This window comes from Hyaena hyaena, unplaced genomic scaffold (assembly GCF_003009895.1).
Source record: "Hyaena hyaena isolate Hyena2069 unplaced genomic scaffold, ASM300989v1 scaffold_168, whole genome shotgun sequence".
Taxonomy (NCBI): Eukaryota; Metazoa; Chordata; class Mammalia; order Carnivora; family Hyaenidae; genus Hyaena; species Hyaena hyaena.
Window position 1 is genome coordinate 2,392,061 of NW_024080800.1, and position 17,514 is coordinate 2,409,574.

Here is a 17,514-nt window from a genome sequence, read left to right on the forward strand (position 1 = left end):
ATCTTGTATCCTGGTCTTCAGGTGTTTATACTGCCTCTGATTTCCTTTTTTTTCTACTTTTGAGAACCATTTTGTATTAGTTAGAGACTATCTAAATCCTTAAAGGTTCAGATAAAACATTTTTTAAAAACTATCTACTCCTGGTATTTATTTATTTATTTATTTATTTTTTATTTTTTTAAATATTTTTATTTTATTTCTGAGAGAGAGAGAGACAGCGTGAGCAGGGGAGGGTCAGAGAGAGAGGGAGACACAGACTCTGAAACAGGCTCCAGGCTCTGAGCTGGCAGTCAGCACAGAGCCCGACGCGGGGCTTGAACCCACGAACCGCGAGATCATGACCTAAGCGAAAGTCGGACGCTTAACCGACTAAGCCACCCAGGCGCCCCTCCTGGTATTTATTTTTATTTTCACTATGAGAAAATTGCAGACATAACAAAAATAGGAAAAAAAAGGATGATCCTTCTGTGCCTATAACTCAGCTTCATTAATTATCCATAGGATATGGGAAAGGATGTTTGTAATGCCTTTCCCATAAACATTTCAGTTAATGGTTATTGATTTATTAAGGTTTTAAAATTATTTTAAAGTCAATTTTGATCATTCTATTATTATTCTAGTAAAATATCCATTTGTCAGCTTTGTGGCTAACAGCTTATTTTTTAAAGTTTATTTATTTTATTTTGAGAAAGAGAGAGAGCACACATATGAGCGGGGGAGGGGGAGAGAGAGGGAGAGAAAATCCCAAACAGGCTCCTTGTTGTCACCACAGAGCCCCATGTGACACTTTAGCTCATGAACTATGAGTTCATAACCTGAGCCAGAATCAAGAGTCTGTCACTTAACCAACTGAGCTGCCTAGGCATCACCATGGCTAAGAGCTTTAATTCCAGGAAAAGATTATCTAGGTTTGAATATCTCTGTTCCTCCATTTGGGCAGTCAGTTAAGCTCTCTGTGGCTCAGTTTCCTCATCTGTAAAATGGGAATAATAATGTTACTTATCTCTGGGGTGCCTGGATGGCTCAGTCACTTAAGCATCTTAATTTCAAGTGACTCTTGATTTCAGCTTAGATCATGATCTCATGGTTTGAGTTGTAGCCCCATGTTAGGCTCTGCACTTTCAGTGCAGAGCCTGCTTGGGATTCTCTCTCTCTCTCTCTCTCTCTCAAAATAAATAAACCTAAAAAGATAATGTTACTTAAGGTTGTTGAGAAGAGTCAATGAAGTCATACATGCAGTCATAAATACAGAACATTTAAAATAGTTCCTGGCACACTGAAATGTTAATTATTATTATTATCATAAAAGTTAAAATGTATTGCCGTGAAGTTTTTCATGGCATTCACTTTTAATTTTTAAATTCTTCACTGTATTTTTAGTTGACTCTCTTTAATTCCTAATGTTGTTTACTTATGAATTTGTCTTCTTGATTAGTTTTGCAATTTTGTCTATTTTAAGTCTTTTCAAATAATTGCCTTTGGATTTATTAACCATCTCTATTCTTCTTTTCTATTTCATTGTTTTCTGGTTTTATATTTTATATTTACATTTTTCTATTGTCTTTGGGTTTTCTCTTTATTTTCCCCTAGGTTCTTTAGTTGAATGCTTATCACATTTATTTTCCTTCTTTTTTCGTCCTTCCCTCCATCCTTCCATCCTCTTTCCCTTCTCTCCTTCCTTCCTTGTTTCCTCTAAGTATGTTGCATCACATAAATTTCAATGTTAAGTAGTTGTAATTGTGAATTCTAAATATCTAATAATTTCCTCTGTGGTCTCCTATTAATCCCATGACTGTAAATTACTTTTAGTTTCCAAGCTTAGATGTATGTATGTGTATAAATATATACATTCTTACTGTAGAAGTATGATACAGATTCTTTGAAATTTACTAAGGCTTTGGCTTTCCTGTGGCCTAGTATATGTGCTCTCTTTAAATGTTCCATTTGTACTTGAAAAAGAGGTGTGTTCTCTCTTTGTTAGAGATAGATATTTGAGCTTCTTCAATTTGTTTATGAATGGATTTGACCACTTCTCTTTGATATCCTACCTTTTAGTGTTGTATACATTTTGAGGCTGTGTTCATCTTTTACTTTATAGTTATGAAAGTGGAAGAAGAGAAGGCTGGGGTAGGGAAGCTGGACCCTGCACACTACAGGAGGAGATGTCAGGATCAGGAAGGTAAGATCACCTTGAGAACTTGATGCAAACCCTAGGAGGTCTGACAATTTCTTTAATATCCTTATAGCAGCCCTCCAGCAGGGGAATCTAGAGAGCCAGTTCCTTTCCCTAATTTACCCATGGTGTCTTCTCTGGATCTAATGGGACCAGCCTTCACTATGTCTTAAAGGGACCATATGGTCAGACTGAAGACTGGACACTGGCACTTTGTTTCTATGGATTAGGGCACAGCATCCCCAACACAAAATTAAATTTACCTAATTTTACAAGGTGTAAAGACCATACAAGATGCCAGTATTTCATAGATTCTAAAAATGGCAACTCAGTTAAAACCAGTGCAAGAGGATGGTGAGTGGGGATATCTGTTGTTCCAATGCTGACTCAGAGACCCTTAGTTCCTACATTCTACAGAAAAGCAACCACAGGACTTATGAAGAAGCAACCAGACTGGCTACTGCCCCACCACTGTCCCAGCCCTACTTGGAGGGAAACAGTAATCTCGCTGCCCAGCTGGATGCTTTGTTGAACTGCAGAATGTGTAGAGCCATTCTGGGGCTGTCGATAGAGAGGAATGCAGCTGAAGAGTTCCTAGGAGAACTTGGCATTGTCCTGAACCAAACTGCAAGGTGTTCACAGTCAGTGGAGAGGTCCTCCATTGTGAAGGAGGAAGCTCGGGGGAGGACTAACTATTCTCCACAGTTCACCAGCTACACAGCCTACTGTGACGATTATGAGGGGAGCCAGGAAGAAATGGGACAAGTTAGATCCAGGACATAAAGTAAAATATTATCCTGACAGCCATCTCTCCTGACTTCTTTAATAAGCATATTCTTCAGGTGTGTAGCTGTAACCATTTTCATAATTATGTTCCCATATGCCATCCCATTCTATCTTCTCAAAAACCTTGCCCAAACAGTAGAGAAAGGATTTTATTCCCAAATTACAGGTGAGGACACTGAGTCCTAGAGAGGCAGATGACTGTGGCCATAGAGCAAGTGTAGAGCTAGCCAGGGAGCACCAAGGGAAGCAGACTCTTGAGCAGAGGCCTTTTGGATAAATCAACTGTTCCTCGTCTCAAGGGTAGAGAGTAGGAACTCATCTGCTAAGCCCTTAGAGTAAAACTACTAAATTTTGGTGTCCATGGCTTATTCGAATTACAGATTGGTTAAGAAATATAGAATAGAGCAAGAGATATCACACCATACTGGAGGGAGAGGAGAGAAGGAAAGAGGAGCACCAGTCATTCTTATACTGATCCACTAGAAAGCAAGGCTATGCTTCATAAAAATCTCCACCTTACGTTCTACCCAAGAAAGACTGGAGGTTCAGAAGAATGAGCAGTGAGGTGAGCTGGGTGGGGCAGGAGTTGGGCTCTAAATAGATTTAGACACTGACATCCAGGTAACCTCATTTTCCCATGCCTAGGAATGACTCGTAGAGTCTTTTCACCAGAGTAGACCCCCTACATATCTCTAAAAGGCTAGATTGCTTCTCCAAGGTTCAGCTTGATGGGGTTTCTATGTGATATCTGTAGCCATTGAATGCCCAGACCTTAGTATCTACATTTCAGGAGTTTGAGCCAAGAGACAGTCCTCCCCTCCAAGGAAAATAAAATCAAGTTAATACAAATTTTGATGTAAGAACACAGATTCTAATTTCCCATTCTGTAGTAGCTTTCAATACTCAGTTGCCATTCTTGGGCTTCAAAAATACAGTAGTCCCCCTTATCTATGATTTCACTTCCTTCAGTTTCAGTTACCAGTAGTCAATCATGGTCTGGAAGGAGATGATTCTCTTTCTAAAAATTTTTTTTTTTAATGTTTTATTTATTTCTAGGAGAGAGAGAGAGAGAGAGAGAGAGAGACAGCGTGAGCAGGGGAGGGTCAGAGAGAGAGAGAGTCACAGACTCTGAAACAGGCTCCAGGCTCTGAGCTGACAGTCAGCACAGAGCCCGATGCGGGGCTGGAACCCACGAACCGCGAGATCATGACCTAAGCGAAAGTCGGACGCCTAACTGACTAAGCCACCCAGGCGCCCCTATTCTCTTTCTGACATTGGTCAATAATAGCCCAACGCTACATCACAATGCCTTTATCATTCATCTTACTTCATCTCATCATATAGGCATTTTATCACCTCACATCATCACAAGAAGAAAGGTGAATACAGTACAACAAAATATCTTGAGAGCATGGGGGAGGGGGAGAGAGAGAGACTGTATTCACATAACTTTAATTGTAAAATATTGTTACAATTATTCTATTTTATAATTTATTATTATTAATTTCTTACTGTGTCTAATTTATAAATTAAACTTTATCATAGGTACGTATGTGTAGGAAAAAACATGGTGTATATACAGGGTTCAATGCTGTCTGCAGTTTCAGGCATCCACTGAGGATCTTAGAACATATCCCTTGTGGATAAGGGGGAACCACTGTAATTATAATGAAATTTTTTTGGCCAACCTGCTCTTTGGAAAATTGTCACCAGGGAATTCCACACTTAAACTTGTCCTAAATCAGTGGCTCTCAAACATTTTTGCTGCAGTTCACATAAGCAGAGAAAAAGATTTTCCCACTCATTTACCCTACCCATTCTCATTTCTCTTCAGAAGGAAGAAAAAAAGAAAAGAGAACAAAGTGTAAAGGCCCAAAAGAGGAAAGTAGCTTTAGAATTCAGGGAGGGGAGAGATGAATAGGTGAGGTGCAGGGAATTTTTAAGATGGTGAAACTATTCGGTATGATACTGTAATGGTAGACTCCCATCATTATGCATTTGTCAAAACTCATAAAACTATGTAACACTAGGAGTGAACCTTAATATAAACTATAGACTGTAATCATAATGTATCAATATTGGTTTATTAATTTTAACAAATGTACCACACTAACGCAAGCTGTTCATAAGAGGGGAATCTATTCATAGCAATAAATGCCTACATTAAGAAAAAAGAAAGAGCCCAAGTAAACAACTGAACTTTACACCTTCAGGAACTAGCAAAAGAAAAACAAACTAAGCCCAAAGTTAGTAGAGGAGAAAATAACAAATATCAAAGCAGAAAAAGGTAAAATAGAGAGACTAAAAAGACAATAGAAAAGATCAGTGAAACTAAGAACTGTTTGTTTGTTTTTGTTTTTTTTTGCTAAATGTTTTGTTTATTTCTGAGAGAGAGAGTGAGACAGAGACAGAGTGAGCAGGGGAGGGTCAGAGAGAGAGGGAGATACAGATTCTGAAACAGGCATCCCAGAAATGGTTTTTTGAAAAGATAAACAAAGGGTTCCTGGGTGGCTCAGACGGTTAAGCGTCTGACTTAGGTCACGGCTCAGGTCATGATCTCACCGTTTGTGGGTTCAAGCCCCACGTCGGGCTCTGTGCTGACAGCCAGCTCAGAGCCTGGAGCCTGTTTCAGATTCTGTGTCTGAATCTGAAACACAGGGGAGGCCCTGCTCATGCTGTCTCTCTCTCTCTAAGCAATAAATAAAACATTAAAAAAAATGAAAAGATAAACAAAATAAGCAAATCTTTAGCTAGACTTACTAAGGGGGAGAAAAAAGAGATGACTCAAGTAAATAAAATTATAAATGAAAGAAAACACATTACAACTGAAAACACATACAAAAACTCAGATGAGACTTCTATGAATAATTATATGTCAACAATTTGGACAACTTGGAAGAAATGGATAAATTCCTAAAGATACAACTTACCAAAACTGAATAATGAAGAAACAGAAAACCTAAATAGACCAATTACTAGTAAGGAGATTGAATCAGTAATCAAAAACCTCCCAACAAACAGAAGTTCAGAAACAGATGGCTTCACTGGTGAATTCTGGCAAACATTTATTTATTTATTTATTTATTTATTTAAAATAGTTTATTGTCAGGTTGGTTTCCATGTAACACCCAGTGCTTATCCCCACAAGTGCCCTCCTCCATGCCCATCACCCCCCTCCCCCCCCACACCCATCTGCCCTCAGTTTGTTCTCAGCATTCAAGAGTCTCTCATGGTTTGCCTCCCTCCCTCTCCCCCACTATTTTTCCCTTTCTTCTCCCCCCTCGTCCTTCAAGTTCCTCCTAATCTCCCTATACGTGCAAACATATGGTATTTGTCCTTTTCTGCCTGACTTATTTTGCTCAGCATAACACCCTCTAGTTCCATCCATGTTGCTACACATGGCCAGATTTCATTCTTTCTCATTGTCTGGCAAACATTTAGATAAGAATTAATACTAATCCTTCTCAAACTTTTCCAAAAAAATAGAAGAGAAGGGAAAACTTTTTTTTTTTTATGTTTGTTTTTGAGACAGAGACAGAGCATGAGCTGGGAAGGGGAATAGAGAGAGGGAGACACAGAGCCTGACGCAGGGTTTGATGAACCACAAGATCATGACCTCAGCCAAAGTTGGACGCTTAACTGACTGAGCCACTCCGAGAAGGGAGCACTTTCAAATTCATTTTATGATGCTAGCATTACCCTAATACCAATGCACTACAAGAAAAGAAAATTACATGCCAATATTTCTGATGATCATAGGTGCAAAAATCCTCAACAAAATATTGGGAAACCAAGTTCAAAAATACATTAAAGGATCATATATCATGATCAAGTAGGATTTATTTCAGGAGTACAAGAATGGTTCAACATCTGCAAATCAATCACTGTGATATACCCCACTAACAAAATGAATAAAAATCATAAGATTATCTCAATAGATGTAGAAAACATATTTGACAAAATCCAACATCCATTCATTATAAAAAATCTCAACAAACTGAGTATGGAGAGAATGTACCCCAACATAACAAAGTCCATGTATGACAAGCCTACAGCTATCGTACTCAACAATGAAAAGCTGAAAGCTTTTCCTCTAAGATCAGGAGCAAGGTCAGGATGCCCACTCTTGCACTTTTATTCAATATTGTACTGGAAGTCAATATCCAGAGCAATTCGTCAAGAAAAAGAAATAAAAAGCATTCAAATTAGAAAGAAAGAAGTAAAGCTATCTCTGTTTGCAGATGACATGATATTATATATGGAAAACCCAAAAGATTCCACCAAAAAGCTGTTAAAACTAAAAAATTCAGTAAAGTTGTAGGATATAAAACCAATATACAAAAATAAATACATATATATTTCTATATATGAATAATGAACTATCAGAGAAATTAAGAAAGCAATTCTATTTACACTTGCAACAAAAAGAATAAAATACATAGGAATAAATAAACTTAACAAGGAAGGTGAAAGACTTGTATACTGAAAACTATAAGACATTGATCAAAGAAATTGAAGAAGACACAAATAAATGGAAAGATACTCTATGCTCATGGATTGTACAAATTAATATTGTTAAAGTGTCTGTGTTACCCATATCAATCTACAGATTTGATGCAGTCACTATCAAAATTCCAATGGCATTTTACACAGAAATAGAATAAATGGTTCTAAAATTTGTATGGAACCATGAAAGACCCTGAATAGCCAAAAGTGACCTTGCAAAAGAACAAAGCTGGAGGCATCATGCTTCCTGATTCAAAAGATATTACAGGGGCGCCTGGGTGGCTTAGTCGGTTAAGCGTACGACTTGCGCTTGGGTCATGATCTCGTGGTTCGTGGGTTCATGCCCCGCGTCGGGCTCTGTGCTGACTGCCAGCTCAGAGCCTGGAGCCTGTTTCAGAGTCTGTGATTCCCTCTCTCTCTGACCCTCCCCTGCTCATGCTGTCTCTCTCTCTCTCCTAGAAATAAATAAAAATATTTAAAAAAAAACAAAACAAAAACAAAAGATATTACAAAGCTATAGTAATCAAGACAGTATAGTATTGGCATAAAAGCAGACACATAGATCAATGGAAAAGAATAGAGAACTCAGATATACATACACACTCATAAGTTCAATTAATTTATGACAAGCCCAGAATATACAATGGAGAAAGGATAGTCTCTCTGATGAGAAAACTGGACAGCCATATGCATAAGAATAAAACTGGATCACTATCTTACACCACACACATACACACACACACACACACACACACACACACTTCAAACTGGATAAAAGACTCATATAAGACCTGAAACCATAGAAATCCTAGAAGAACACACAGGGGGTTAGCTCTTTGTCATCAGTCTTTGCAATCCCAAAGAAAGACAAATACTATATGATCTCATTCCTATGTGAGAACCAAACTCATGGCAACAGAGAACAGATTAGTGGTTGCCAGAGGCAGGAGTTTGGAGGTGGACAAAATGGGTGAAAGTGGTCAAAGGTACAAACTTCCACTATAGGATAAACAGGTTCTGGAGATAGAATGTACAGTAGGGTAACTATAGTTAACAATCTGTATTGTATATTTGAAAGTCGCCAAAAGAGTAGATTCTAAAAGTTCTCATCATAAGAAGAGTGAAACTATGTGAGATGATGGTTGTTAACTAGACTTATTGTGGTAGTCATTTTGTAATATATACATGTATCAAGTCAGTATGTTTTATACCTTACACTAGTACAATGTTATATTGTCAATTATACCTCAAAAAAAATAATATGGGAAACTGTTGTGGAGTGCGTATAGGGTGGAGGAAGGATGGAAGTCTAAGTACCTATGTACTATCTGCTCAATTATTCTATAACTATAAAACTACATCTATTGATTATTTTAAAAACTGTTGACCAGTTCAAGACAACACTGATGGAAAACTGATAGCAGAGTATCCATCCTAAGAGTTGAGAGAATTCTAGTTGCTTTTGTTTGCACAGACCTAGTGGGGGCTTAACACAACAAACAGTCTTCTTAGTGGAATTCCAAATTAAAATTTTTGGTAATTCTAGTTCTTGAAAATTCTAGTATACAAAACCAGCTTTGAGAAATCCTTAATAACTCACTTTTCTGATAAGTAGTTTACGTAGTCTTTGGTTATTAGTAATAAATGGCCCTCAATGGAAATATATACAGCTTTCCCAAAGAGGGGGTCAGCATTTTGGACTAAATCTATGGCTCACTGAAGGTCTGTCTTCTGGGCCATGTGTCATAAGCCATATGTGGTTATTGCCATTCTGGACAAGCAAGAACAGCGTGATAGGAGTTCTGTTCATTCTAACAGAGTTCTAACTATAGCACCAAGGGTCTTGTTTCCAGTAACTGCTGAGTTGTTCACGAATGAAATTCTGTCAAACCCAAGACTCAGGGCAGTGGCCCTGTCCAGGAACCCCATGTCCTCCATTTTGCCTTGGTGGCCCTAGCTCTTTGTAACTGGAGGATGTTAAGGGGAAATGTCCATTTTCAGTAACCCTTGCCTCCCTTGTCTTTTGTGCTATGTCCACAGACTGCCGTTCCATCCACATTGGGCTTTCGGTCCCCAGTTACCTTCAGAGGAAAAGAGATCAGCAAGGACATCTTTCAGGCCTGCAGAAGGTCTGCTGGGGCCTGCAGCCAGACAAGCCACAGCAGGAACTGACCGGCATGGGGAGCAGGGGAAGCAGCTGGGATGGCAATGTGGATCGTGTCAGCAGGACCCGTGAGTTCTTGAGGGGTGTGTTGGGGGGAGCCATCCATCTGCTGATGAGCCCAGCCCTGGGGGAGGTGGGTGGGTGGCAGAGGAGGGCAGGCCAGGGAGATTCTCTGGAGAATGCCTCAATGGTGCCTCACTGGGGTCAGGGCTGTCGGCACCCGCTGCCGTGCTGCCACTGCAGACCAAACTCCCTGCTCAGAGACGGCTTTAGTCAGGCTGAGCTCCATCTCTCTCTGGTGACTCTGAGACTTCTGCTCTGATCCATCCCAAATTGGTTTTATGGATTAATTATCAGAATTATTTCCTCATTTCCGGGGCGCCTGGGTGGCTCAGTCGGTTAAGCGTCCGACTTCCGCTCAGGTCATGATCTCGCGGTTTGTGGGTCCGAGCCCCGCGTCGGGCTCTGTGCTGACTGCCAGCTCAGAGCCTGGAGCCAATTTCAGAGTCTGTGTCTCCCTCTCTCTCTGACCCTCCCCTGCTCATGCTGTCTCTCTCTCTCCTAGAAATAAATAAAAAATATTTAAAAAAAATTTTTTTTAAATAAATTAAAAAAAAAGAATTATTTCCTCATTTCCAAATTCCTGGAGGTCACACAACCATGACATGACTAACCTAACTACAAACATGACTGTTTGGCATGAGCCATTGTGCTCAGTAAACTGAATTACCTCCACCCTTTCCTCACCTGAGCTTGATGGAATAGTCCAGAATTGTCTAGGCACCTGCATGGTAGCTTGAAGACCCCTGGGAAGCAGTCTCCCAGGCTCATAAATCCCCTGAGGCCTTCCTTTGCTGCTGAGGCAGTCAGTTCTGGACTGATTAAAAATCAGTCTTTTGTTCCTTCTCAGAGAAAGAAAAATATCGGTCTTAAAAGAGGAGTGAAAAGTCTGGAATCCTTGGAGCGCAGCTGTGATATTTTATTCTTTCGAGACTTTACTGTTTCTAGGAACATGATTTCACCCCAGCATATCCAAAATCTGCCAAGATATGGTATCTCACTATTCTCTATCATATATTTCCACTGTCTTGAGCAAGGAGCAAAAGGAGTTAGTTTACCATCTAAACCTTCAAAGGAATGTCAGAGCCAGTAACAGGGTTTCAGCATCCCTATAGGAAGAGATCTGACATCTGACATTCATGCTCCCAAAGGCCAACTGAGCCACCCCAAACTTGTCGCTGCCCTGAACAGCTGTTCTCGTTGCACCAAGTCTACTAAGGCCTGTGGCTTTTCCAGATTAAATGTGTCTATGTGGGAGATAGGTTAGTGGAAGTCCTTTGGAGCTGTCTAGCATAAGAGATGAGCTTTGATTAAAACATGCATATGCACACATAGACGCAAACACATATGCATATGCATGTGCACCTGTACCTGCGCAGAGGTAGGAATATCAGAGACCCAGAGGAGAGCAAGCCTGTTGGGAAAGACCTCCCAGTCCCCATGTTGGATCTGGATGCCTCACATTCACTTTTTGGGGCATTCTCCTGTAACCCCACCACCTCCCCCACATAGGGATAAGGTCCCCCTTTGAAAATCAACTTTTCTGGGCCTCTCCTGAGTCATGGAAGAAATATATAACATGGCAGGTTATTGTGGTGGGTAGATGAGTATGGTAGGCATTTAATATATATTAGTTTAATTAGTACACATTAACCCAATTTAAGAGCAAGGAGCCCAAGTCTTTTTCCTCTACAAGCGGATATTGGTTTGGTTTGGCTGTCCTCACTGGTACCAAGGGCTTCTGAGATCCTAATGGTGGAAGGGGTGTGAAAAGTTATTAAACTCTTCTACTTGCCTGATATTAAACAATTTTGGGACCACTAAAAGATCAAAACCACCCCAAGATGAGCAGGAAAGGAGAGAAAGGCTGTTTTCCAGCCAGGCGTTTGAGGCTTATAATATTGTTTAAAGTCCTTAGGACCAAGGATATACATCCTGTGGTCTTCCATTCTCATTTCTAATGAGGAAGGAGCATGGGTTGGGACAGAGCACATATTTGTCTCTAAAGCATCTTCTCCATGAACAGTTCCTGAGACAGCTATTTCCAACATAGGTACAAAGACAGTTGGGGTCCTTTTAGAGTCTGAAGCTTTAAAATGGGGTAGCTTCCTTGCTAAGACACAAATTTGTGTCTTGGAAGGATACATCTTGGAGAGAGGTAGGGGAAAGGAAGAAGGAAAAAGAGAAAAGAGGATCATTCTAGACCTTTTATGTCCCGTTCAGGGTGAGGAGCAGGTAGGAAAGCAAATTCAAATCTATTCCCCAGAGGAAGTCTGGGGCACCTGGCCAGCTCAGTCAGTAGAGGAATTCTTTATCTTAGGGTTGTGAGTTCAAGCCTCATAATGGGTGGCATAGAGATTACTTAAGAAAAAAAAAACCCTCCCCAAAGAAGCCTATATTTTCTCTCTCTTCTTATCTGTTGACACCTTAAAACCTGGATCTCCTGGAATTATCAACATATACAGCATTCCCTCCCTAGCCATGAGAGCTAACAAACAAAAAAATCCTGTTAGAAGAGAATCCTGAGTTATTGACACTAATACCTTGAGGAGAAAATTAGGGTTGAGCATCCATGTTTGCAAGTGAACCAGTGAAAGTCTTAATACATGGAAAGTTTTCATAAACTATACAGTAGCCAGATTTACCCTATTCCTTGAGAATTAGCTGAAGTGGACTCTAGTCTCCCTGGCCTCATCCAAGGGAAGGTCTAAATTTCTGTGCCTTCTCAGGGGCTGTCAGTCTCACTGTCTGGCTCTGAGTCCCTCCGTAGGGGGCTTGTCATCTCACTATGTTTCACCTTCTATACTTATTCTCTGCCTTCACCTCCAGGCCAGTTCAGGCATGGAGTTCAGATTGTCTTTGGTTTCCCCTAAGATGGCTATGTTTGGCATATATATGACTAGAAGGCTTTGCTGAAGGTTCAGAACCAAGTTTAAGGTTGCAGAGATACGTACTTTTTAAAATGAGATACTAGATATCCGTGTTCCTCTGGCCACTGGAAATTTCCCCCTGCTCATTTTTCCGTGAAGTTCCAGCCTCATATCACAAAGACTGGGGGGACTTCTGCCCACTCCTGTCCCTTCCTGAATCCCCTCATATGTTCTTGTTTTCAGTGCTGAGCCCCCTCCTCACACATACGCGCAGTCCTCTCCTTTCCCTCCTTAGGTCGGGGCCCATTTTTGCACAGCTGAGGCCACATAATGGGTTAAATGAACCACAAAGACCTATCTCCTCTAAGTCTAGAGGAGCCCTGAAAACCTGAAAGAGGCCTCAACATTTCCTTCTGTCCCTACTCCTTCCCCAGGGTCCTCTGCATGCCATGTCAAGATTCCGTGTGTGAATCAGACCCCCACACCCTTGTTGGCTTAGACGGGAGAAGCAGCAACTATCTAATTTGATAAATAACAATTTCTTCACTTTACTGCATTTATAGTCACCAAAACAAAACAATAAAAGTCATATGCTAATTGAAGACTACAGGTGACATTTCATACACCTGAAATTATAAATCATGGATATGGTACAATCAATGGCTCCCCTTAAACGTCAGAATCTCCTCCTCTGAGGCTCCAGTGAGATGAGTGTCATTGCTTTCTTTTTTCCGAGGTGTCCCCTGCAAATGTTCAGGGTCTCTTTGATATCATATTGAGGTTGATGCCCTTCCTGAGGAAGGCTGGGGGATCTCTTATTTGGATTTAGTTGAATCTCCCCCTTGCCCAACACACCAAGATCTTCCAAGCCTTGCTTCCAGCCCCTAGCATGTAGGAGAGCCAGCAGTGCCCTGGCCAGGCTTTGCCAGTCCTCTGACACAGGTCCTCATGTGGCCAGGACCAGGGCCAAGGCCAAGGTTTCTTTTCCTTGGGTTTCCTTCTTTTTGTGCTTTTGGCCTGCTCTGCCATTGCTTTACTCCCCTCTTTTACTGATTCCCCATTCTTTCTTATTCTAACTATTCTTACTACAGTGACTCAAACATTCTTTGATGTTTGTTTATTTTTGAGAGAGAGAGACATAGAGTGAGCAGGGGAGTGGCAGAGAGCAAGGGAAACAACAGAATCCAAAGCAGGCTCCAGGCTCTGAGCTGTCAGCACAGGGCCCGATGCGAGGCTGGAACTCACAAACCATGAGATCATGACCTGAGCCAAAGTCAGACACTTAACCAACTAAACCATCCAGGTGCCCCAACAACATTCTTTATAACTCTTACACTTGCAGTTTTTAAAAAGGTATGAAGAAGAAACTCTCCATATCACAAAACTTTCTCTAAGGGACACTCATGGTTAAGAAGGTAATTTGATCATAAGTTTCAGAAACCTACTTGAGCTAGCTTGGGCAGTGTGTGTGTGTGTGTGTGTGTGTGTGCGTGCACGCACGCACACAGGTGTTATTACAAGACCAGTGCTTTTCATGGTCCCAAAGCAGAATAAACAGCTGGGTTCAGTGAGTAGACACAGACCCTGCCCCTGCCTCTCCTGTGGGTCTGCTCCATTCTCCTCTCTCTGTAGCCTTTTCCTGCTTCTGTATGCCCTTGTCTTCCAGTTTACATGATTTCTCTTCCAGAGACCGTCAGGAAAGACCCCAGCTATCTTAGAGACCCAATTCAAAATTTCCAGGCTCAGATGTCCAATGAACTGTTTGTGGTCTGATTAACTGTAGCCATGGGGCACAGGTCATACATTTTACAAACACAGCTGCCAGAGGATCATCCTTTTGGGGAGGAGTTTGGGCTGGGCTGACATACCTAACACTACCACGATGAGGAATCCCTATAATCACTAAAGGGGGTATATTTTCTTCCTCTTCTTTTCTCAGAGAGCACATTTAGAGTTTTGGGACAGCTTCTTAGAAAAAGAATTTTGCTGTTCATAAAATTAGGACTTGGGGCTTTTATACTACCTCTCAAGACCCACCTCACCCAATTGTAAGAATGACATTAAATGTTTTATTTTATTTTTATATTATTTTTGAGAGACAGAGGGAGACAGAGTACAAGTAGGGGAGGGGCAGAGAGAGAGGGAGACCCAGAACCTTAAGCACACTCCAAGCTGTCAGCACAAAGCAGGGTTCAAACTCACAAACTATGAGATCATGACCTGAGCTGAAGTCGGCCACCCAACTGCTTGAGCCACCCAGGCACCCCACAAGAATGACTAGAATGCTAGGTCAGTCTCCCACTCCCCAATATTCAGTGTCCTTGAGCTACACAAAATCCCCACCCAGCTCAACCTCCAACAGCATTTCCTTGTCCTTGGCTCCTTTCTTGCCAAGCCTAATCCCGGCTGTTACGCTCATGAGTGCTAATCAGTGAATTCATTCACCCGGCAAATATTTATTGAGTGCCCATGCTGTGTGAGCCCTGTGCTAGGGGCCAGCAGCTTGATGTGAGCAAGGTAGACTCTGACCTCTCAAAGTTGGCCATCTAGAGATGGAGCCATGTGGAACTCAAGACAGAGGGAGAGAACCTCTGAAAGGGCTCACCCAAGGCCCCAGCCCCAGGACCAGGTCCTCATCCTGACTTCCTGACTGTCCTAATTGCCTTCTGAGTTTTTACTAGGAGTTGAAGACTGGCTCGTTTGTAGTCTGCTAGATCATTTTGTGCTTTGCTCATCCAATGACTGGATGGTCCCCACCCAGTAAAAGCACAGTTCTGCGTGCTTCTTTTAGTGTGCTTCCTGAAGCTTGTTCCTGCAGGGTTATGTTTCTCCCAGCAACTGCTGGGGCCGTCCTACAGGTGGGCCGTCGCTATGTGACTCTCACTGTGTGCTATCAGCCACAGGAGCTATTACCTGTGGCATTTCTCATTATGTGGATTAACTTCTGATGTGCTGCACGCACGTGGGGCCTGCAGTGCATTAGAGCCACCCTGATCCAGGAGCCCAGCGTGTGGTTTGCTAAATCTTCTGTGGGCAGGAGGGAGGGACAGGGAGAGTGGAAGGGCCTCAGGGTGGAGGGTAGGGAGGCAGCATGGGAGCAGCATGAGAATTTAGAGGCTGAAATGGATTGAGCCCTTGGAATGTTTAAACGGCCAGGCTGATGACTAGGAACCAGGGAGAAAGGTGTCAGATCTACAATGATAGCAGTATCATTTATTGGGTGACTGGTGTATACCAAACACTGTGCCACTGTGCCAACGGCATCACATATATTATCTTCCTGAATGGCTATCACAATCTAGTGAGGTAGGTTTGATTATTCCCACTTTATAGATGGGGAAACTAAGGCTCAGAGAGCTTAAATGCTTTGCCAAAATCCTACTGGTAGTAATTAGCAGAGTCTGGCGTTAAACCCAGGTCTGGGCTCTTAAAACACCACATGGATAAAGAGAATCTTCTGGCACCCTTGGCGATCTCTCTTTGGTTGTTTCGGGTTCATCCACAGCCCCTGACCCAGTGTGGCATGAAGTAGCTGCCCAGTAGCGCTCAAGGGGAGATGGGCCAACTCAGCCACAGGGCCATGTGAGCTGTAGAGCCTGGGACCCTGGGGACGGGACCATCTACTCACTGTCCTGTCCCTCTGAGAAGCCCAGCATGGCAGTAACTTTGGATGGTGGTGTTTGATTGGAGCTCAGCACCCAAACAGACACCTCTGACCTTCTGCTGCTGTTTCCTCAGCTTTAAAGTGGGTACCCTCGAGGGGCGCCTGGGTGGCTTAGTCGGTTAAGCGTCCGACTTTCGCTTAGGTCATGATCTCACGGTTCGTGGGTTCGAGCCCCGCGTCGGGCTCTGTGCTGACTGCCAGCTCAGAGCCTGGAGCCTGCTTCAGATTCTGTGTCTCCCTCTCTCTCTGACCCTCCCCTGCTCGCACTGTCTCTCTCTCTCCTAGAAATAAATAAAACATTAAAAAAATAAAATTAAAAAAAAATAATAAAGTGGGTACCCTCGAGCCTCAGGTATGAAAATGTGAGTGGGACTAGCCCCGGGCCAGTGGGCAGTGTGGGGTGGAAGATGTCAGTGGACTTTGCTCTCCTCCAGGCTCCCCTAACTTGCGGCCTGATGGGGCCTTTCTGTGGTGCAAACTGGGTCTCCAATTTCTCTTCTGTGAAGTGAAGGGCTTGGATTTGACAACAGCTAAGCTCCCTCCTAGCCCTGAGACTTAGAGAATCCAGGGCTCAGCACCCCTTGGAGCAGCAGCCGCCCAGTGACCTCTAATCAACCTTGGCACATTCTAAGTACTCAGTAAGAACTTGTTGAACCAAACCCAGGAGATTAGGAGTTTCTCAGTAGAGCAAAATAATTCCCTAGTGGGGTTCACCACACAGCCTCAAGTGACCAGTTCCCACTGTCCATGGGCTTCAGGAAACATCCACTGAGTGATGGTATTTGATACTTTGTCCTAAAAGTAGATAAAGAGAGGATCAGGAGTCTGGGTGTACAGTTGGGGACAGAGGGGTGGCTGGGTGGCTCGATTAGTTAAGCATCTGACTCTTTATTTTGACTCAGGTCATGATCCCATAGTTCTTGGGATGGAGCCCTGCATCGGGCTTTGCACTGACATCTCTGCTTGGGATTCTTTCTTTTTGCCTGCTCCTCCCCTTCTCACATGAGCTTTCTCTCTCTCTCTCTCTCTCTCTCTCTCTCTGTTTGAAAAATAAATAAATAAACTTTAAAAAATAGTAAAAAAAAAATGTTGGGGACAGAGAAAAACCAGCTGCATGGAACATTACTGACCAAGCGTGGTTGGTTTGAAACCCGAGACCCCACAGCAACCCTCCCTAACCATCCCACCTCCCGGGGGGCTGTGTGGCTGAGAGAACTCTGCCTTGGCAGTCACTCTCCAGCCGCTCACCTGCAGCCAAGGCTCTTAAGGAGGCCCTGGGGAGTCTCAGGGC

The 17,514-nt window shown here is 42.4% G+C and overlaps 1 protein-coding gene across 1 annotated transcript in view; it reads left to right on the top strand.

Annotated features, from left to right (window-relative positions):
* SLC4A5 (solute carrier family 4 member 5) overlaps positions 1-17,514 on the top strand; it is a 110,148-nt gene that overhangs the window by 25,168 nt on the left and 67,466 nt on the right. The window contains exons 3-5 of the mRNA XM_039240142.1: positions 2,099-2,164; positions 7,058-7,069; positions 9,506-9,697. Coding sequence (XP_039096073.1) covers positions 2,101-2,164; positions 7,058-7,069; positions 9,506-9,697 — 268 coding nt within the window. The 5' untranslated portion in view covers positions 2,099-2,100. The remainder of the gene's footprint in view (positions 1-2,098; positions 2,165-7,057; positions 7,070-9,505; positions 9,698-17,514) is intronic.